Source organism: Falco cherrug, chromosome 3 (genome assembly GCF_023634085.1).
Source record: "Falco cherrug isolate bFalChe1 chromosome 3, bFalChe1.pri, whole genome shotgun sequence".
Taxonomy (NCBI): domain Eukaryota; kingdom Metazoa; phylum Chordata; class Aves; order Falconiformes; family Falconidae; genus Falco; species Falco cherrug.
This window is the reverse complement of record NC_073699.1, coordinates 1,255,161-1,275,919: the sequence shown is the minus strand read 5'-3', so window position 1 is coordinate 1,275,919 and position 20,759 is coordinate 1,255,161. Positions and strand designations below refer to the sequence as shown.

The window sequence follows — 20,759 nt, the reverse complement described above, 5'->3', positions numbered from 1 at the left end:
AGGTGAGCGTCCCCTGTGCCTGACGGTCGGCATGAGGAACAGAGTTGGCTGCTTTGGGAAGAGCCCTGTCAGAGCGGCCATGGCCCAGAGGAGGTGACTTTTCGACGGAGGGGACCTGCAGGCTGTGCTGGGCCGTGGCGGGAGGCCCACCCGATGCCACACAAGCTGGGGCTCCCAGCAGCTGAGCCCTGGTGGCACTGGCTGTCCTGTCCTCCTCTCCCTCTGAGGGTGACCTCCAACAGCAGCAGCTGCAGAGATGCTTGGCAGAACCTGAGCGCCTTTCCCACCGCGATGGTAAAGAGCCAGCCCTGCTGGGGCCGGGGGGGCTGTTGGGGACAGACCGTGGGGCCGGGGGAGAGATTTCAGGGACGGACCGGGGGGTGGGGGGAAGGAGTCTCTAGCAGGCCTGGGGGGGCGGGGGGGGGGGGGGGGGATGGATTTAGTGACGGACCGAGGGGTCGGGGGAGGCCTGTAGGTAGTGAGAGGGGGGTTCCAGGGAGGGTTTTAGGGGCTGCCGGGGGGCAGGGGAACGATTTTAGGGACAGAGTGGAGGGGGGGGCTGTGGGAAGGAGTGTAGGGCATGACCGGCAGGGGCTGGGGAGAAAGAGTGATGGGAGAAAGTGTGGGGTCGGGGGAAAGGAGTCTAGGAATGGCCGTGAGGGTCTGGGGGGAAGGGCTTTAGGGACAGGACGGGAGTGAGGGGAAGGATGTTAGGGCCAGGCTGGGGGCAAGTGGAATCACTGCAGGGCCCGACGGAGGGGGGTGGTTGGGGTGTTGAGGAAGGTTCTCAGGGTGGGATGGGGGTACAGGGGGAAGGTTGTGGGGGCAAAGGAGGGGGGTGGGGGAAGGATTGTAGAGATGGACTGCTGGGGTTGGGGGCACAGGGGAAATAGTTGGGGGACAGTCCGAGAGGCACGGGGGAGGATTTTAGAAATGAGCTGGGGTGCGGGGTGGGGGGTGGCTTGAGGGAAGAAATTGGGAATGGGATGGGGGCAATGGGGAGGCCCTTAGGCATGACTGGGGTGCTCGATGGAAGGATTTTAGGGACAGCCATGGTATGCAGGGGAAGGTTTTGATGGCACTGTATAGATAGCACTGTATATACCTTTCTGTCCAAGGAATCTGTTCAGGGAAGGTTGCTGGCTCAGCAACGGGACCAGATGTCTAAACTCCCCAGTTTCCAAGCTCTAATATCGTGTTTGGCTCTATGTGAGAGAAATCTAGGCACAAAGTTTAGCTAAGCTACCTCTCTAAAGTTGCTGGAAGTGATGAACAAAGGGATGACTGATCTGGGGAGTCAGCCTTGGGAAGGGCACGGAACAAAGAGCGGATGGGGAAAAGAACTTCATTCTCTGGAGTGATGCACAAAAAAGCCTCTGAGCGGGGAAGTTCTGGCCACAAGAGGAGACAAGTCGGTAGAGTGTGCGTGTGTGATGCCCTATGAGCGTGCAAGTACTCTGCTGTATGTAATGTGTACCCTCGAGTAACTTGGTGAGCGTGCTCAGAGGTGACACTCCCCCGTGCTCCCAGCGCTGTCATAAAGAATGCCTGCCTTCTGAAACTTCACATCAGGTCTGAGAGGGTTTTTCACCGTGACCGCCTTTACGGGATCATTTTCTGGTGACCCAGGTGAGACTCTGCTATTGAGCGTCGGTGGAGCTGTGAATCGCAGCAATTCCAGCCGGCACTGAGGGACTCTTGGGGAAGACCTCTGATTCCCGGACCAACGACTCCAAAGCAACGTTCCCCCGGTAAGATGTCAGGCATTCCTGGTGGTCTGGGATACCTGCCCCTAAGCAGAGGCAAAAGCCCTGCTGGGTTGGGTTATTGAGGGCTCTCCTGGAAACAATGTGTCTGGTAAAATTTCTGCCTGACGTACTCAAGTATATTAATGGGGTGTGTGTGTGTGTGTGTGTCTAGTAGAGTGCGCTCGGAACATCTGAAAATACTTCTATACATGTATATGATAAAGTGTTCAGGATGCTAAAAGAAAGTGGGCCCTGGTCAGTGTACACGGCCGTGGTATTTTACAGCAGTCTCCACTGGGATGTGTTTTGGGACACTGGGAAGAATTAAGGGGTAGTTCTGAGGGAAATGTAACTAAAAGCACCCTAGTGCAATACTGTACTCAGGGGTGGTCTCTGTAGAAACTGGGCGATGGGGGAAAATGGCAGTTTGCATTATTGTACGACGTTACCGCTGATGTTGTTTTGAAGGCAAGAAAGGAAAAGGGACAGAGTTTGATATGCTGATCTTTTTCCACTGTAAAGACCCATTCTGAATGGCAAAACCAGCGTGGTATAAATTTACCTCCCTGAGATCCTTTTCTCTTGGCTTTGGAAAAGGATAAGAAGAGGTTGTTGAAAAGGGTCTGCTCTGCTTGTAGTATCAGACAGAGGCGTTTAAAATTGTAATGACTACAAGAAAGAAGGAGGTTTAGAGGCGATGGTTTAGAGTTAATGGTTGGAGCCCAGCAGAGACGGGGAGAGAGTTCTGACGCTGATACTAGTGATATGAGCAGGGTAAGAGAAAGTGGTGGCAGGCGAGCTGACGAGGCTGGTGGCAGGGAAAGTGGCTGTGAAGAGGGAGAGCCCTTTAGTGGGGCAGAAGGTTTTAGCCCAGCCGCAGGGTGGGAGCGGGCCAAACCAGGGGAAGTGATACAGGCTCCCCTGCGCCAGGCTGTGGCAAATGAAGGACCCATTACGGTGACGGTCCTGTTTTCAATAACAGAGTTGAAGCATTGCAAAGCAACCGCAGGAAATTACCGAGACGACCCTGAGAAGGCGGCTGGTGTTTTTGAAATAATGATGGTTAAAACACAGGATGATCCAGAGTGTAAGGATATAGAGGCAATACTGCAGGTTTTGTTTGATAGTAGTGAGAAGGAGATGATTTGTCAAGCCGCTAGAATACATGTGGAAGCTGAGGTTAAAACAGGAACTGTGGAGCATCATTTCCCCTCTGTTGGTCCAAACTGGGACCTGCATGTTAACGGACCCAGGCAGCTTTGGACTCGGTATCAGAAAGGGATTCTATTTGGCATTCAAAATGCTGTGGCTAAGGCAATAACCATGTCCGAATGGTACGAGGCTAGGCACGATAGCCAAGAGCCCCCCCCAGATCTGCAGAACAGAATGAAGGAGGTAGCCCGCAACTCTACAAGTGCTGACCCTGAATCTTAAGAGGGATGAGATCAATCGGCCCCTCTATTGGTGAGCCAATCCTGGGATGGTATTAGAAGAAAGTTACAGAAGTTACAAGGAAGTGATTGCTCAAGGTAGGGGAAAGCTGTTGGATGTTGCTTGGATTGCAGCTCGTCATAGAGAGAGTCGAAAGGGAAGAGTAAATTGTTGCTTGTTGGCGGTATCAGAGTAAAATGGTAGGGTGAGGGCAAGGGCCTGAGGATGGGGCAGAGCCCCGAGGGGGGACTCCGGCCCAGCCCTCGGTTGGCTGATAATCAGTGTGCACAGTGCAGAAGGGATGGGCGTTCAGAAGAAGACCGTCTGCTTAAGGATTGGAGCCCCTCTGCCCCCTTGCTCCCAGTAAGCGAGGAATGAGGGGGAGCGGAGGAGTCTCTCCCCAGAGGAGCCTCTGGTGAAAGCGGAGCTGGGAAGTGAAGAAGTTGAGCTTTGGGTAGATCCTGGGGCTACTTCCTCTGTTCAGAAGACTTTAGAGGGGAACTAAGCAGTAAGGATATAAGCATTGCTGGTATGGCAGGGACCCATGAAACTTGGCCATTTTTGAAACCCTTAGCAATGAAGCTGGGAAAACAGTGGGTTCCTCATCAGTTTTTATATTAGCCAAGTCTTCCAAAAGCATTGTTTGGGGAGAGATCTACTCCAAAAAATTGGAAGCAGAAATCTGATTTTAAAAGGAGGAAATAGAAATCTTAATTCCAGAAACTGTTTGTGTCGAGAGGCAGCAGCTTTGTTATTACAGGCTATGCTGCCTTGAAAGGAGAAAGATAGGCCCGGAGGTCAGAGATGCTGTGATTCCTATTGTACGAGCCGGAGAGGTTCCTGGAAAATCCCACAGGTCAAAACCTGTAAGGATTGACTTAAAGCCTGGATCATCCCCGCTGAGAATGAAACAGTGTCGCCTGAAGCTGGAAGCTAGGAATGGGTCGGTAGCGATAATTCAGAAATTCTTGAAGTACAACCTGTTGGTGGGGTGTGCGTTGAAATCCAACACCCCTGTTTTGCCAGTGAAAAAGGCCAAGGGTCAAGATTGCCGATCGGTGCAGGATTTAAGAGCAACAAATCACATACCTCAAGGTATTTATCCTGCAGTAGCACATCCATACAGACATGAAACCACCCTTACAGGGGAACAGGGATGGTGTACAGGTTTTGATGTGAAGGATGCCTTTTTCTGTGTTCCCCGGGGCACTGACAGTCAGAAGCCTTTTGTTTTTGAATGCGCAAACCCAGAAACGGGAAGGAAACTGCAATACACTTAGGCGGTTGTACCACAAGGCTTTCAAAATATCCCGACAATCTTTGGGAATCAGTTGGCAAAGCAGTTTGACATTTGGAGAACAGAAAATGATCAGGGAAGAGTTCTGCGATCATAGGATGATATTCTGGTTGCGGCAGGGACTTGGGAGCTGTGTCTTTCCCTGACGATAAGCCTTCTAAATGTCTTGGGAATTAGTGGATATGGAATTATCGAGGAGTCACTTCCACGTTTGGGGTTTGAAGTGCTGGAAGGCCAGAGACAGTTGCGATCCCAACAGAAGGAGGCTATTTGCTGCCTCGCGGAGCCTCAGACTCTCAAGGAACTACGAGGATTTCTCGGGGTGGTCGGATGGTGTCGGCTTTGGGGAGGCAATTGTGTTTTATTTGTGAAAGCTCAGTACGAGCTACTGAAAACCTCCTGCCATGGGTCTATTGGCGGGACAGAGGAGGGTAAAGCCACTTTCAAGCATCTGAAAAAAAGTGAGCTCTGGTGGAGGCCCCCACGTGGGGATTACCTGATGTGACAAAGACCTGTGCACTTCTTAAGCGTGAGGGAAAAGGTATTGCCTTTGGAGTTCTGGCACATTGTTTAGGGCCTCAGGGGCGGGCTGTAGCTTACTCCTGCAAAGAGCTGGATGAGGTGAGCTCAGGATGGCCTGGATGCCTTAAAGCAGGAGCAGCACCTGTGCTGCTGATGCAGGAGGCCCCTAAGTTCACCATGGGGCAGAAGTCCATGTACCACCCGTGGTCGTCACGGCACTAGAAGAAAAAGGAGGACATTGGTTGGCCCCTAGCATAATGTTAAACTATCAAGTGTCATGTGGGGAGGGGGTCCTCCCATTTTGGGGTGGGGGTTCTGTTTCTGGGGCTCCGTTTCCTTGACAGTGCAGATCTGAGGGCTGCCCTGCTGCTAAGGACTTCCATCGAGGGGGAGCTTCTGCGTGATAACTGAGAATGACCTGCTGGAGGGTCCCCTTGGGGGGATCCTGATGTCCCAGGAGTGCTCTGTGGAGGGTCCTTCTGCTTCCAAGATGTCCCTAATGTCACTAGGGTGTCCCTGGGAGGGTCCTAATGTCCCCGGGAGTGTCCCTGGTGTCCCAGGGATGTCTCCAGGGATGTCCTAGTGTTCTCAGGTGGCCCTACAGGCATTCGGGTGTCCCAGTGTGTCCTGTGGGGGTCCTGGTGTCCCAGGGGGAGTTCCTAATGCCCCTGCAGTTTCCCTGGATGCAGGTCGTGTGTTTCCAGGGGGGTCCTGAATGTCCCAGTGTTGTCGCTGGGGTGGTCCTGGTATCCCCAGGCCATTCTAGATGTCCCAGTGGTGTGTCAGTGGGTCCTTGTGTATCACAATGTGTCCCTGGTGGGGGTCATTAATGTCACAGCGGTGTCCCTGGAGGCGTCCTGATGTCCCCAGTCCATTCTAGATGTCCCAGTGGTGTCTGTCAGGGGGTGCAATATGTCGTTCTGGGGGTCCTTGACATTCTAGTGGTTAAGGTTCTAGGGGAGTCCCTGATGTCCTAATGGTGTCCCGGGGGGTGTGTGTGTGGTGTCCTGGTGTCCCAGTGTGTCCCTGGGGCGTTGTGGGGTGTCCCTGGGGGTGGTCCTGGTGTCCCCAGGGAGGTGAGTGGGTAGGCTGTTATGTCCCGGGGCGGGGTTCCTGGGGAATTCCTAATGTCACAGGGGTGTCCCTGGAGGGGTCCTGATGTCCTAAAGGCTATTCTAATGATGTCCCAGTGGTGTCTCCCAGTATGTCCTTGTGTTGCAAGGTGTCCCTGTGGGGGTCCTTAATGTCCTTGTGGTGTCACTGGGGCAGTCGTGGTGTCCCTGATGTCCCAGGGATGTCTCCAGGTTTGTCCTTGTGTTCCCAGTATGTCCCTTGTGCGTTTCTGGTCCTGTGGGGGTCCTGGTGTCCTGGGAGGAGTCCTTAATGCCCCTACATTGTCCCTGGGGTAGGGCTGTGTTAAAGGGGGGTCCTTAATGTCCCAGTGCTGTCCCTGGAGGGGTCCTGGTGTCCCCGGGGAAGGTGAGGGGGTGGTCCCTGATGTCCCATCCTAATGTCACAGTGGTGTCCCTGGAGGGGTCCAGATATTACCAGGCCATTCTATATATCGCCGTGGTGTCTCCCCGTGTGTTCTTGTGTCCCAGTGTGTCCCGGTGGGTGTCTTTAATGTCCCAGTGACATCCCTTTGGGAGTCCTGGTGTCCCCCCGGAAGTCCCTAACATCATAATATTGTCCCTGCCTGTGTCCTGGTGTCCCCAGTGTGTCCCTGGAGAGTTCCTGTTTCCCTGGGGATGTCCTCGGTGACCACAACCTCTCCTGCCTGATCTCTGCCTGCCCTCACCCTCGCTGCACTCTGCGACCGAGACCTGCAGCCGCTGAAAAGCTCACCCTCACCCAGCCCGATGGCCAAGGCCGAGAAAGGTGAAGCGCTGCTGCTCCTCCCGCGGAGGATTCACAGCGGGCCTCTCTCACGGAGTCCCTCAGCAGCTCTCCTGCTCTTGCTTCGTGGTCAACCAGGAGCGAAAGCGTGCCCAGATCTAGTCTGAGAAAGCATTTGGCACGTGATAGAGTTTCGCTCTTCCCTGTGGTCAGCTATTGTGCCGTTTTCCTGGGCAGGGGTCCTGGTCACAGGACTCGGGACCTTTGCTACGGTCCAAGAGCGATTCCAAGGTGAGGAAGAGGTGTACGCGGTTTGAAGACCTGTCTCCCAGCTGGACGTTGGTGAGTTATCTCTGTGGAAGCTCGCGTTCCTCACAGAGGTTGTTCCTGGTGAGAAGGCAACGGCCGCCCTCCACTTTCCCGCGCCCTGTTTGGGACTGGGGTGCATGCTCTCTGCCCTTCAGAAAGGGCGCAGAGAAATGAGGATTTCAGAATTTCTCTGGAGAGAATTCCCTCCAAAGTTAGGCGGACAGCTTGAGCTCCTCCCAAACTAACCACTCCCCAAGAGCCGTTTCCGTAAACGACCTTTTCTCTGGCATTTTGTTTCTAATTTTACATAGAAATTCAGCCCGCTCTGCCAGTGACGATGTTCCTCCTCCTTGCAGAGGATGTCAAGATCGAGCCGCTGAACTACAGGTGGCTGTCACGAGCCACTTCCTTCCCATGGCACGTGGTGCAGAGCTGTGTGCAAGAGGCCATACTCTTGCACTCCTTCCAACTGAGGAACAGGCAGCGCCTCGCCTTTGCCTTCAAGGACATTGGCGTTCTGTCCTTCACCGACAACGTCCTGTGCATGCGATTCTATTGCGACTGCGTCACAGGGCTGGAGAGCAAGGCCAGCTGGATTGCGCTGCTCAGCACTGCGAGTTGCTCAGGCTTTGAGGGTGATGCAGTGACTTTGGGAAGCCTCTTGAAGGGTGAGCAACCCGATGGTCGTTGGGCAGCCTGCACGTGGCAGGCCAGTCCGACACCTTTCCACGTGCTCGCCCACGCTGAGTTCTCCATTGGAAAAGAAGTTTTATTCTGAGCTTCTGAGTTCTTGCCCTACAGAAAGGCTGGCAGCGTTACTGCGCAGTCTCAGTGTTTGCTGTGCAGCTTCTCCAGAGCAGAGCAAGGGCTCATGTTCACGGCGGAAGATTTGGAGGAGGGGTTTGGAAAAGTGGCTTCCTTTTGGAGCAGGAGACAGGTCTGCTTCCTTTGGGAGCCAAGAGCAAAGTGCCTTGGAAACCTTCTAGCAGCTCTGTGTCACTTTACAGAGGCTGAGGATGCCCGGTGCAGCCGTCTCCGCTGGAGCAACCAGCACTCGGGGGATGCAGGCTGCTCCTGCCCACGCCTTCCCCAGGTGAGTGCGTTTCCTCTGCAGCCCTCGACTGACCGAGCGGGCGGATTCCCAGCTCCTGATCAGGAGTGCGCCTTGCCGGGGCTCGGCGTTGCACGTTGAGTCTGGGAGGGGGCCTGACCTGAAGGGGCTGGTTTCTGGTTAACTTACGATGAGTTGGGGTTACACGTGTGTTCTCCTGGAGTGGCCGGGCAGCGTCACTGCGTTTCTCATGCCCAGCCTGCCCGTCACTCCCGTCAGAGAGAGCCATCTGCACACAGGGAGGGCTTTAAGCTACGCCGCCCGGTGTTGGGGGGAGATTGCTAATAAAACCCATGCATGGCTGCATGGCCACAAGGAAGAGAGGTGCCGTGCCTCACACGAGAGTCGTGAGGATTAGTGCTGGGAAGCTGCAAGAGGGTAGGGGTCACCCTTCTTCAAGCCTGTGTCATCATTTACTGCCCAGGTTTCGCTGTACGGTGGTCAGCAGAGCAGTGGCCAAGGCTTTGTCCGCCTGGGCCAAGAAGGCTGCAGCAAAGTCCAGGCTCAGACAAGGTATGGGAACAGGTCTCTGCTGCCCAGCTGAGGCCCTGCCCCGCGCTGGGTGACCACAGCTCCATCAAAAGGCACTCCCCAGGGGGCTGCTCTGCTGAGTTTCCTCCTTTGCCAGGTGCAGAGGCGCATCCTGGCAAGCTGCTGCAGAGACGGAGGAAGCTTTCCCTTGCTGCACTGCCAAGTCAGGGGCCAGGCACAAGACAGAAAGACTTGGGCAAGAAGACTTCTGAGAGGTGAGACCCTGGTGGGAAGGGATGAAAGGGATCCTGCACCCGTGGAGGCGAGACATCCCCTCCGGACACTCCGGCTGCAGGGACGCGGCAAGGTCCCTGACATGTGCCGCATGGCTCTTATGTGCTTGTTTCCCCTGTTGTGGGCCCCTCCCTGGGGAAGGTGGCGGATGCTGAGTGCACCCCACGTCCCTGTGGTTCCCTCACGCAAGAGCTGAGGTGCAGTCCTCCCCCGTCCATCTGAGGGGGCTCAGGAAAGGCTCCCCGCTGCCAGCAGAGATGGCCCCACCTCGCGTGCTGCTTCTGCCAGCCTGGGGAGCTTTGGTGCCAGGCGAAAGTGGGAGAGCAAACTGCCCCGTGCTCATGCCGACTGCTCCCGGTGCCTCTTTGCAGTGCGCTCCCCCCACGTCCAGGCAGCTCCCCCAGGATGAAGGAGGCAGGCAGGCAGGAGCCGGCTTCTCCAGCCAAACCCACCTCTACACTCCCATCCTCAGACGACTGCCAGAAAGCGCTGCAGGTGCGTGCCTTGCTGTAGCTACCGTGCTGCTGGGGACTCGGCAGAAGCCTCTTTGTGCAGAGAGCCAGCCTGAAAGGACCCCTGGACGTGCGCTCCTTGTCAGCTGTCTGTCACCTCCTTCAGATCTTCCTTGCCCCCTGCATTGTCACAAAACACTTTCTCCTGGCCCAGGGGCTATGGGAGATGCCCAAGTCCTTTCTCGGCTGTTCACAGTGGAGGGCTTTGGTCGCAGCTGTGTTTGCCAGGAGCCTAGAATGACCCCAGAGCCCCCGATGTGTTAGGGGCAAAGCCCTGCCAACCGACCAGCTGAGGCAAGGGGCGGCAACACGGGTCAGACCCGAAGGACACCCGTTCCAGGCGCTGAGACTAATCCTGCCTTCTGCTGCCTTGCCATCCCCTCCAGGAGGTCTGGCAGCTGCCTGCAGAGTGGGAGCAAGTGAGGCCCAAGTGGCAAGAGCAGCTCGAGCAAGCAAAGGCAGAGTGGGCGGCGTGGGGAGCCTGGTCTGCGGGGAAGGACCGACAGCAACCCCAGGTACGGGCAGCGATTGACACCGCTGAGAGCAGCAGCGACCCTCTCCTTCGGGGCACCCAGGGCGGCAGGTCTCCAGAGCGGGGGAGCAGGACAGACATCCGGCTGCAGGGCAGGGGTTTGCCTGCTCAGGCTCGTGAGGGAGAGAGTGGCAGCAGGATGCAAGCGACAAAATCGGCCGTGATAAGAGGCACGCAGTGCTGGGTCTCCCGGCTGCCAGGTCCTGCTGCAGGCTCCTTTCAAGAGGTCCTCTGGGAAACAGCACCTGTGGTTGCCGTCTGCTTTGCTGAGAGCGTCTGCTCCTTGGCAGGCACTCGGCACTGGAGGCACTTGGACTCCCCACCCTCCAGCCCAGCCCAGGAGAAAGGCAGCCAAGGAGAGGTGGAGAAAGGCTCCAACCCCTCTCCCAGCCGAGCAGAAGACAGCAGCAACCTCTAGGCCTGGGGGAAACCTGCATTAGGGAGGAAATAGGCATTTCCTCCTCCCCTTAAGCTTTGAGTGTTGTTCTGTAGAAGGAAGAGAGTTGCCTTATTGCCCCAGGATGGGGTAGGGGAGCCCGGAGGCAGCGGTGCCTGAGCCTGGGACAGGGTTCTCCAGCCTGGAGGCCAAAGCTGTTGGTGGGACTCTTCCCTCCAGCCTCCCGCCTGGTCCCTGCAGGGGGCAGGGGACCCGTGCTGGGGCAGCAAACACTGCTGTAAAGCCTAAAGGTGTCCCCAGGGGCTGCTCCCAGCTCTGCCTGGGAGCTGCTGCTGTCAGATTCACCCACTAGCAAGCAATTCCTGGTCCAGGAGTGACAACTGCAGGGAGGAGAACAAGTCTGGGTGCCTAATATCAAGGTCTCCAACATCAGCTGAGCAGCGTTTATTTTAATGGGTTTTTTTGTTCTCCCCAGCAGTTTCCATTGTGCCCCAAAGCCATTTTCTGTCAGAGAAGGTGCAGGCATGTGCATGAGACACAGGTGTTTCTCTGTGTTGTAACTGGGAGCAAAGGCAGCTTTTCTTTTCATTCCAGCTGGAAAGGGAGCACAGAGCGTCAGCCCCAGGGAGGCAGCCCTGCTCCCTCGTCCTGGCTGTGGGTGTGAGCCCGTGCACGCTCCATCTCTGGAGGAAAGGCACTGAAGAAGAGCAGCCTGGGAGGGACCTCCCAGAGCCGGCTGGGGAGAGGGCTGGTCACCCCGCGGCCCATGGCGACTGCCGGGAGCAGCTCGGCGTGGCCAGTGGCCTCTGGGCACGGGCCTGCGGGCCTCCCCTGCGTTCTGTAGGCGGGCACCGGAGCGTCCCCAGGCCTGGGCGCCCTGTGTGGGAGCCATGCCTGGGGACAAGGCCCCGGGCGGTGGCACCCAGAGCTGCTGCACGCACACAGGACTGAGCTCTGCAGAGGCTGCTGGCACCGGGGGGATGTGGGAGGTGCGGGCTCGGGCCTGCTGGGGCCTCTGTGAGGGGCAAGCAGGGGCTGCCCCACGCCGGGCACAGCCGGGCACAGCCAGTCCCCGCCAGGCTCCACAGCATCGCCAGGGCTTTGTGATGCAGGCGGCGCACCGTGCCCAGAGGTCATTGTGATGCGGGTCCCCACGGTGACCCCGCGGGTATTTAAGGAGCCAGAGCCCTGGGGTGCCCACTCCCAGGAGAGCCACTCCCTCAGGAGGCAGCATCTCCCCTGGGTGACCATGGCCGGTCGTCGGCAGGCGCCGCCGAAGATGCCCACGCATGAGGAGGCAAACGCCCACCCCCGGCCTATCAGCAGGCTGCAAGGCCTGCAGACCCGGCACCAGCTGAGGGACGGGGCAGGACGAGGAGGCCGGTGGTGGGACGGGGCCACGCGGAGCTGCCTTGGTGCCAGGGCCGGGCTTGCCGCCACTGTGGGGGCCGCTGTGCCAAGGCAGCCGCCTCCCTTCCTTGACTTCTCCTCCTCCTGCCCGCAGATGGGCCACAGGCGGCCGCTGGCAGCGCCGCAGGACAGCCAGGGACAGGCTTTGTCCCCCCATAGGAACAAGCTGCCACCGCTCCCCTGCCCACAGAGCTCGCAGGCCGCTGGGAGCCGACGCGCACAGGTAGGGAGCCCGAGGGAGCCCGGGACAAACGTCTTCCCGAGTCCAGGCGCTGCCGACGGGCAGGCGGGAGCTGCAGGAGGGGACGGGAGGGCCCGGTCACATAGCAAGCTGAGCCCACCTAACCGTGCCTGCAGGCTGCCCGGGCATGCTGGGGATGCTCCCAGGAGTCACTGTGGGCCATGGCCGGAGCAGTGCGCTCCCCAGCCAGCTCTGGGAGCCGAGCGGCAACTCCCTGTGTGGCCGCGTGCTGCCCTGGGGGCTGGCAGGGGAGCCGGCACAGGGGCTTTTCCAGCTGGGACACGGGGGCACGGGCGAAGGGCCACAGTCACGCAGCCTCTCTCCTCGCCTTCTCTTGCAGACGGACAGCCCGGCGTGCAGGGTGGCAATGCCCTCCGTCAGGGTGAGGCGGGAGGAGACAGCCCGTCTGCCAGCAAGGCAGGCAGCAGCACCACAGAAGGTGCACGCAGCTCGGGCACCAGGAGCTGCCAGCACTTGCTGCAAGCTCCCGCCTCTGCCAGCAGCAGCCTCTGCAGCTTCTGCCCAGGGCAGGGGAAAGGCCAGCAGCACTGCAACCAGCAGACACCGACAGCTTGTCCCATCTACTCGGGGCATCCCTGGTGAGCAGGGGAAAGCCACCAGTGTGCAGAGCAGGAGGCATGCCCCACTCAGCCCTGCAGCCAATGCCACAGCTGGGAAGGAGACAAAGAGGTACCTTTTGAGTACGGACCCGGACAAGGTTTTCACTGGGAGCCACCGACCCAGCCAGCAGACAGCGGCACAGTGGCACCGGGAACACAGGCTGGGTGCGGCGAAGACGGCAAGATCAGAGGAGGTCTGGGTGGCCCACAGTGGCAAGGCCCCTGCAGGTCAGCACGTGCCTGATCCTCATGCACGTAAAAGCACTGGTGCTGCTGGCAGGGTTTCTGTGCCAGCTTCCCTGGGCAGGAGGGATGTGGCTTCAGGGCAGCAGGGACAAGTGGAAGAGCGCGATCTCAAAACACAGGTGACGCTCACCAAAAACAAGTGCAAAGGCAAATCGCTGCCGGAGCACCACAAGGCTCTTCAGGAGCATGTGGCCATGCCGTCAGTGAAGACGGAGGATCAGAAAGCCCAGCACAGCAGGACAGGCAGTCATGCAAGCGCAGCGGCTCGTGTCCCCAAGAAGAACTGGGCAAGGGCAGCAAGGCCACAGAACAACCCAGGGTCCCTGCCAAAGGAAAAAGACTGGGGAGAAGACAGAGACAATGAGCTGCCCCAAGAAGAGGCTGGTCCCCAGGATGGGCCCTGCTGGCTGAGCAGTGTAGGCAGAGGGGCAGCAGCAGACGCAGCTGGCAACCTACAGAGCATTTCAGCTATGCAAGGGGAACCCGTGGAAGTTGAGCCAGCAGCTGCTGCCCTGGCCACACCTTCTGAGGAAGAGGGGCACTGCGCGCATCTAACTCGCATAGGAAAAGAGGTGGCAAAGGCACAGGAATCTCCTCTCCTCAGTGAGCAGCCCACAGCAGCCCAGGCAGAGAGCCAGGCGGCTGCCCCACACAGCCCCGCAGCCTACAACATGGCTCTGCAGGACACAGACCAGTGTAAAATGAGTGGGGTCCGGAACGAGGCTGTGGCTGCGATCCAGGGACTCGGTCAGCAACTGGCAGAACACTGGGACCCAGCACAAAACGTGCATGTGGTGATGGCACCAAGACCACCTTCAGCAACTCAGGACAGCGAGTCTTCCTTGCCTGGAAAGCCTCCAGGAGAGCCCAGCACAGCCTCTCTCGTGCAAGGGGAATGTGAGGATGGGGAACACATGGCTTCTGCCATGTCTGGAGAGCATCAAGGAGAGGCCAGCACAGCCTCTCTCGTGCAAGAGGAATGTGAGGATGGGGAACACATGGCTTCTGCCATGTCTGGAGAGCATCAAGGAGAGGCCAGCACAGCCATTTTCTCCCCGGCAGCGCATGAGGAAGATCTGGCTTCATTGCTGTTTCTGATCTCTCTGGATGATGCTGCCATACCCCACCTTGACCGAGCAGGGGAAGATACAAGAGGTTACATGGATTCTACCTTGTCTGCAGAGTCTTGGCACCAGGTGAGCCTGGAGTGCGTGTCCGGCACGGACCATCACAAGGTCCTGTAGGCACGTATAGTGTCCAGGGTGTGTGCGGCAGGGAGATGGCTGGTGCTGTCCGTGTCAGCCCCCTGACATCCCCTCCATCCCCTGCCTGTGCTCTTGCTCTCCACGTGCATGTGGCTTCCCAGCACAGAGGTGACGCACAGCCCTCCTCTGGCTGCAGGGACCATAAACCTAACCAACCTGACACACGGCACTGCGTAGTCTACCACTAAAGCATGTCCCTAAGCCCCTGTGTTTCCCCCGGTAGCCAATAACGGATGCTTGGATCTCCTTTGGCTGTTAATGTTTTCATAGGAGCAGCCAGGGCACTCAGCCATAGAGGAGGACAAGCGGGAAGATGATGACAGTGGCAAAGAGCTGTGCCAAGGGGAAGGCATCGCCATCCACAGCCTTATGGCCCACCCCTCATTCCTGGAGCTGTTCCAGGACCCCCGTGGTGGTTTCCAGGAGGGGCAGCCAGCCCCTGAGCAGAGCGATAACACGTGGCCCTGCTCCAAGCCCAGGGATGAGCCCGAGGATGAGCCAGGTACATCCCCGAGTGTAGCGCTGGCCCGGCAAGGGAAGGCTTAGCCCAGCCGTCCCGGCAATGTGCACCCAGGCCAAAGCAGAAGGACTGCGTGCATGGGGGCTGGCCGTTCCCTGGCCACCACTCCCTGGGGAAAGCTCTCGGTGGCGGGGAGCAGGCAGGATCTTGCCCGGTACCTGCCCAGCCCCCTGCCTACACTTGTCTTCCTTCCACAGGCATGGCTGCCCTCCCGCATGCCCCAGCTCGACGGCGACGGCCCTCCCTCCTCCGCAGGGCGCTCAGGGCTCTGCGCAAGGCTTTCTGCCCTTCTTGCATCAGGCCACAGCAAGAGCAGCAGCGCCGTGCTGGCAAAGGGGTCCCCAGAGATGGCAGCTGGCCCTGATCCTGTGCGGTACCCAGAGGGTGTGGCACAGGGAGGCACGCGAGGCATGGGTGCATGGACGGCGCCCAGCACGTTCAGCTGCCATGAGGACATTGTGGTGCCAGACTCTGCTCCACCCTGGGCACATTCTGAGAGCAATAAAAGCTGAGCACGTTCCCCCAGTGGTTGCCTGTGCCTGGTCCATCCTGGGAGAAAGACGTGTGCGGGCAAGGCCCATGCCGGCAGGCAGAGCTGGAGAGCCCCTGTGCTCCTTCTTCTCCATGCCAAGCAGAGCCCACGCCTTGGGCCTCTGCCCGTGCCTCTGGCGCTCCAGCTGCTGACCAGCTGGGGCCTCTGCTGCCCTTGCTCCCAGGGCCGGTTATTTGAGTCAGCCTCTGTCCTCAGGGTGTCCTGGCACTTGCTCGGGAGAGCCCTGGGCTGGTGCTGGCAGCAAGCCGGCACTCTGGCCGGAACTTGCCTCTAGCTGACTTCCAGGTGCCTCTCTGCCATTCAAACCGAGGACTTTGACCATTTTCTTTGCATCGTAAACTTGGTCTGGTTTAACTAATGCTTGCACCGCACCACCGCGCAGCACCTTGGTCTCACGAGGAACCTGCCCATGGCAGGGGGGCGTAGGAGCACCTACATGAGCCACTTGTTTTTAAAGCCCTCCGTTTTTAAGACCTGGTCCTGAGAGTAGCTGTTTTGGTGAGAAAAGCCAGACCTTCGGTGGTTTAGCTGTTGGCCAGATGTTTGGGGGCTCCGTCTGAGTTGGTTCTTGACATTTTGCCATATTAGCAGGGCAGCAGGACCATGCTACGAACGAAATGAGGTGCACAACAAACCTCTCAGAATAAACTGAAATAGGTTTTTACAGACGATTGAAACAGAAATAGGGAAGATTGGATAAAGATGGGGAGGAAGACTGATGAGGATACTTGAACATTGCTGCCTGAGGAAGCAAACCTCATAGTAAACTGTTACGTGTATGTGCATTTATGTCTCTGTCTCAGGCGTCTTTCCACTTGTGCATTTCCCTGACCTTTGGTTGTTCTTAGAAGAGAATCAGTTCTGGAGGAGAGTGCTTCAAACTTCTTTCTGTAACACTGGGACCCAGGAAGCGCCTCGGTGGCACCCCTAGCTGTGACGAGAAAAGGATTTTCCTTCCGTGGAGCCTTTCCTTCACTGTGGCTGTTTGGAACAGGAGGAGGCATGGGAGACCTTCCAGGGTGCCTGCTAGCTGAAATGATTCTAGCGTTCTGTGGGCAATATAGCCACACCTTTCTCTGTCCTCCTTTATGGAGAACATCTGGCATGAACCTTGGGTGGTAATGGGTGTCATTTTGATTCTCTTTTGAAACGTAATTTTTCACAGTTTAAACTCCAAAACGCTCTAGTGATTACACGCATGCATGCAGTTGGGCATCCTTTTCCTTCCCGGAGAGAAGCCTAGAAAAACCTCAAGCATGTGGTGTAGCTGAGAGTTGCAACGGGTAAGAAACTAGGCAAGGAAGCCTTTTCTGACATCAAGGACCAAGCGGGTTGACAGTTTCCCCCCTTCTGGCTTGGCACTGGAGTTTCAAACCGTGGCACCGCATGCCCGGCAGCACCATTTTCTGTGTTGGCTGCCTGAGGCAATGGAACAGCCGAATTCAGAGGGATCCTGTGCGCAGGGCTATGAGGCCTCCTGCCGGGCCTCGCCCCCCTCTCACAGTGCAGCCAGGAGCTGCTCTCAGGTGAGCGTCCCCTGTGCCTGACGGTCGGCATGAGGAACAGAGTTGGCTGCTTTGGGAAGAGCCCTGTCAGAGCGGCCATGGCCCAGAGGAGGTGACTTTTCGACGGAGGGGACCTGCAGGCTGTGCTGGGCCGTGGCGGGAGGCCCACCCGATGCCACACAAGCTGGGGCTCCCAGCAGCTGAGCCCTGGTGGCACTGGCTGTCCTGTCCTCCTCTCCCTCTGAGGGTGACCTCCAACAGCAGCAGCTGCAGAGATGCTTGGCAGAACCTGAGCGCCTTTCCCACCGCGATGGTAAAGAGCCAGCCCTGCTGGGGCCGGGGGGGCTGTTGGGGACAGACCGTGGGGCCAGGGGAGAGATTTCAGGGACGGACCGGGGGGTGGGGGGAAGGAGTCTCTAGCAGGCCTGGGGGGGCGGGGGGGGGGGGGGGGATGGATTTAGTGACGGACCGAGGGGTCGGGGGAGGCCTGTAGGTAGTGAGAGGGGGGTTCCAGGGAGGGTTTTAGGGGCTGCCGGGGGGCAGGGGAACGATTTTAGGGACAGAGTGGAGGGGGGGGCTGTGGGAAGGAGTGTAGGGCATGACCGGCAGGGGCTGGGGAGAAAGAGTGATGGGAGAAAGTGTGGGGTCGGGGGAAAGGAGTCTAGGAATGGCCGTGAGGGTCTGGGGGGAAGGGCTTTAGGGACAGGACGGGAGTGAGGGGAAGGATGTTAGGGCCAGGCTGGGGGCAAGTGGAATCACTGCAGGGCCCGACGGAGGGGGGTGGTTGGGGTGTTGAGGAAGGTTCTCAGGGTGGGATGGGGGTACAGGGGGAAGGTTGTGGGGGCAAAGGAGGGGGGTGGGGGAAGGATTGTAGAGATGGACTGCTGGGGTTGGGGGCACAGGGGAAATAGTTGGGGGACAGTCCGAGAGGCACGGGGGAGGATTTTAGAAATGAGCTGGGGTGCGGGGTGGGGGGTGGCTTGAGGGAAGAAATTGGGAATGGGATGGGGGCAATGGGGAGGCCCTTAGGCATGACTGGGGTGCTCGATGGAAGGATTTTAGGGACAGCCATGGTATGCAGGGGAAGGTTTTGATGGCACTGTATAGATAGCACTGTATATACCTTTCTGTCCAAGGAATCTGTTCAGGGAAGGTTGCTGGCTCAGCAACGGGACCAGATGTCTAAACTCCCCAGTTTCCAAGCTCTAATATCGTGTTTGGCTCTATGTGAGAGAAATCTAGGCACAAAGTTTAGCTAAGCTACCTCTCTAAAGTTGCTGGAAGTGATGAACAAAGGGATGACTGATCTGGGGAGTCAGCCTTGGGAAGGGCACGGAACAAAGAGCGGATGGGGAAAAGAACTTCATTCTCTGGAGTGATGCACAAAAAAGCCTCTGAGCGGGGAAGTTCTGGCCACAAGAGGAGACAAGTCGGTAGAGTGTGCGTGTGTGATGCCCTATGAGCGTGCAAGTACTCTGCTGTATGTAATGTGTACCCTCGAGTAACTTGGTGAGCGTGCTCAGAGGTGACACTCCCCCGTGCTCCCAGCGCTGTCATAAAGAATGCCTGCCTTCTGAAACTTCACATCAGGTCTGAGAGGGTTTTTCACCGTGACCGCCTTTACGGGATCATTTTCTGGTGACCCAGGTGAGACTCTGCTATTGAGCGTCGGTGGAGCTGTGAATCGCAGCAATTCCAGCTTCTTGGTCAACCAGGAGCGAAAGCGTGCCCAGATCTAGTCTGAGAAAGCATTTGGCACGTGATAGAGTTTCGCTCTTCCCTGTGGTCAGCCTTTGTGCCGTTTTCCTGGGCAGGGGTCCTGGTCACAGGACTCAGGACCTTTGCTACGGTCCAAGAGCGATTCCAAGGTGAGGAAGAGGTGTACGCGGTTTGAAGACCTGTCTTCCAGCTGGACGTTGGTGAGTTATCTCTGCGGAAGCTCGCGTTCCTCACAGAGGTTATTCCTGGTGAGAAGGCAACTTCACATGGCTACCAGGGCACAGCGAGAACCACAAACAGAAATCCTTCCTGGCACCTTCTCTGGTGGAGCTGTGCATGGGTGGTGCCGTGGAGCATTTTGGCTGCGGCCGAGTGCAAATGTCAGCTTCTCCCCATTTCACCCCAGAAAGTAGGTAGCACAACTGTTGTGGTGTGCTTCACATGGCTACCAGGGCAAAGTGAGAACCACAAACAGAAGTGTCCTGGGGCCTGGTTGTGGGCCACAAGTTCCTCTGGGGGGGCCCGTGGTGCTCGTTGGTGCCGGAGGGGGGGGCACAGGGGCCTCTGGGGAGGCTTGGAGGGGCCATAGAGTCTTCCCTGCCCCTAGGAAGGCATAGGGGCCTCGGGGGGCGGCACAGGTGCCTGGGGGGGCTTGGGAGGGATAGGGGGCTCTGGGGGGGGGGCACAGGAGCCTCTGGGGGTTTTGGGGAGCCCATGGGGGTCTGGGGAGGCATAGGGGCCTTAGTGAGGGGGCCTGGGGGCTTCTGGGGCCTCTGGGGGGGCCATAAGGCTATTTGAGGGCCTGGGGGGGCATAAGGGCCTCTGGAGGGACTTGGCGGGCAGGTGGGGGGTACAGGGGCCTCTTGGGGGGGCAGTAGTGTTGCTGGGAAGGGACTTAGGTCCTTTAGGTGAGCTGGGGGGTGCAGTGACTATGCAGGGGCCTTGGCAGCGGCTGGGGGGCTGGTTGGAGGGCACAAGGTCCTCTGGGGGGCTTGGGGGGCATCTGGCGTGGATGGGAGGCACAGGGGCCTCGTGGGGGAGCCCATGGGGGGGCCATGGGGCTGGGGGGGCCATAGGGCAGCTGTGCCCCCAGCCCGTTCCTCTATACTCCCAGTTCCTGCTGGTGGGTCCACAGAGGGCCCAGGTCGAGCCCCCTCCCCAGGTAAGGGGGGGCCCAGGACGGCGGACACGGTAAGGGGGCCGGGGGCGGCACTGACACACACCCCCTGTTATAAATTGAGACCATAACGGATCATAATCCAATTAAAATTTTATTAATTATAGCAAGTAGAATATGAGCAAAACCAGCGCTGGACGACAGGGGAGTCTACGCTCCGCCAACTGCCGTCCTGAGCAGTTCAAACAGTCCCTTTTTATACATCTTTACTCCCGTGTTCATGAGGTAGTGGAGGTACTCTGCGCATGCTTCAGTTGTTGTTAGGGGGTCGTTTTCTGCCTTCTGGTGGTCGTTGAGGCCGAAGTAAGAAGTCTTCCTCCTTTGTCCCATAGTTGACCCCTCACTCATATGTCCTTATATGGGGTAGTTTGTCCTGTTTCTGTCGGTTCCTGGACATCTGGTGGTTATCTTATCTTGCACAAGCGGTATCTTGTGGCTGTTTATATCTTTTGCTGTCTGACCTTTACATTGGGCCTAACATAAATCTTTATAAACAATACCCTAGTGCATAGTTTCTCACACTGTCTGACCTTTACATTGGGCTTAACATAAATCTTAATAAACAATACCCTAGTCCATAGTTTCTCACACACCCCAAGCCCCCCCCCCGGCACCGCTGTCCCGGGCGGGGGGGGTGGGGGGGGGGGCGTGCGAGCGATCCCCCCCCCGGTGCCTCCCCAGCAGCAAACAGCCCGGGGGGGCTGCCCCACCCCCCTGGAGCAGGCAAGTGGTGAGGGGGCGGGGGGGACAGGATGGGGGCTATAGGGGTTAGGAGGGGCTGCAGGGGCTATGAGGGAGCAAACCGGGGCTGTAAAGGCTGAGGGGGCAGGGGGGCGGGGGTGCACGGGGGCGCGGGGGGGGCAGGTGGTCGGAGGAGGCAGGGGGGCGGGGGACACGGGGGGGGGGCAGGTGGGCGGTGCGGGGGGGGCGCACGGAGTGAGCGGGGGGGGCTCTCCGGGCAGGCACAGTTTTGGGGAGGGATGGGGGTGCGGGTGTGGGCAGAGGGGGGCCGGGAGGGGCAGGGGGCTGGAGGGGCAAGACAG

The 20,759-nt window shown here is 58.2% G+C and overlaps 1 protein-coding gene across 1 annotated transcript; it reads left to right on the top strand.

Annotated features, from left to right (window-relative positions):
- Positions 1-9,398: 9,398 nt before the first annotated feature.
- LOC129735772 (uncharacterized) lies at positions 9,399-10,633 on the top strand. The gene is made up of 2 exons (XM_055706538.1): positions 9,399-9,514; positions 9,918-10,633. Exons 1-2 carry the CDS (start codon positions 9,425-9,427, stop codon positions 10,479-10,481), a joined length of 654 nt encoding a protein of 217 aa, XP_055562513.1. The 5' UTR covers positions 9,399-9,424; the 3' UTR covers positions 10,482-10,633.
- The last annotated feature ends 10,126 nt before the right edge of the window (positions 10,634-20,759 follow it).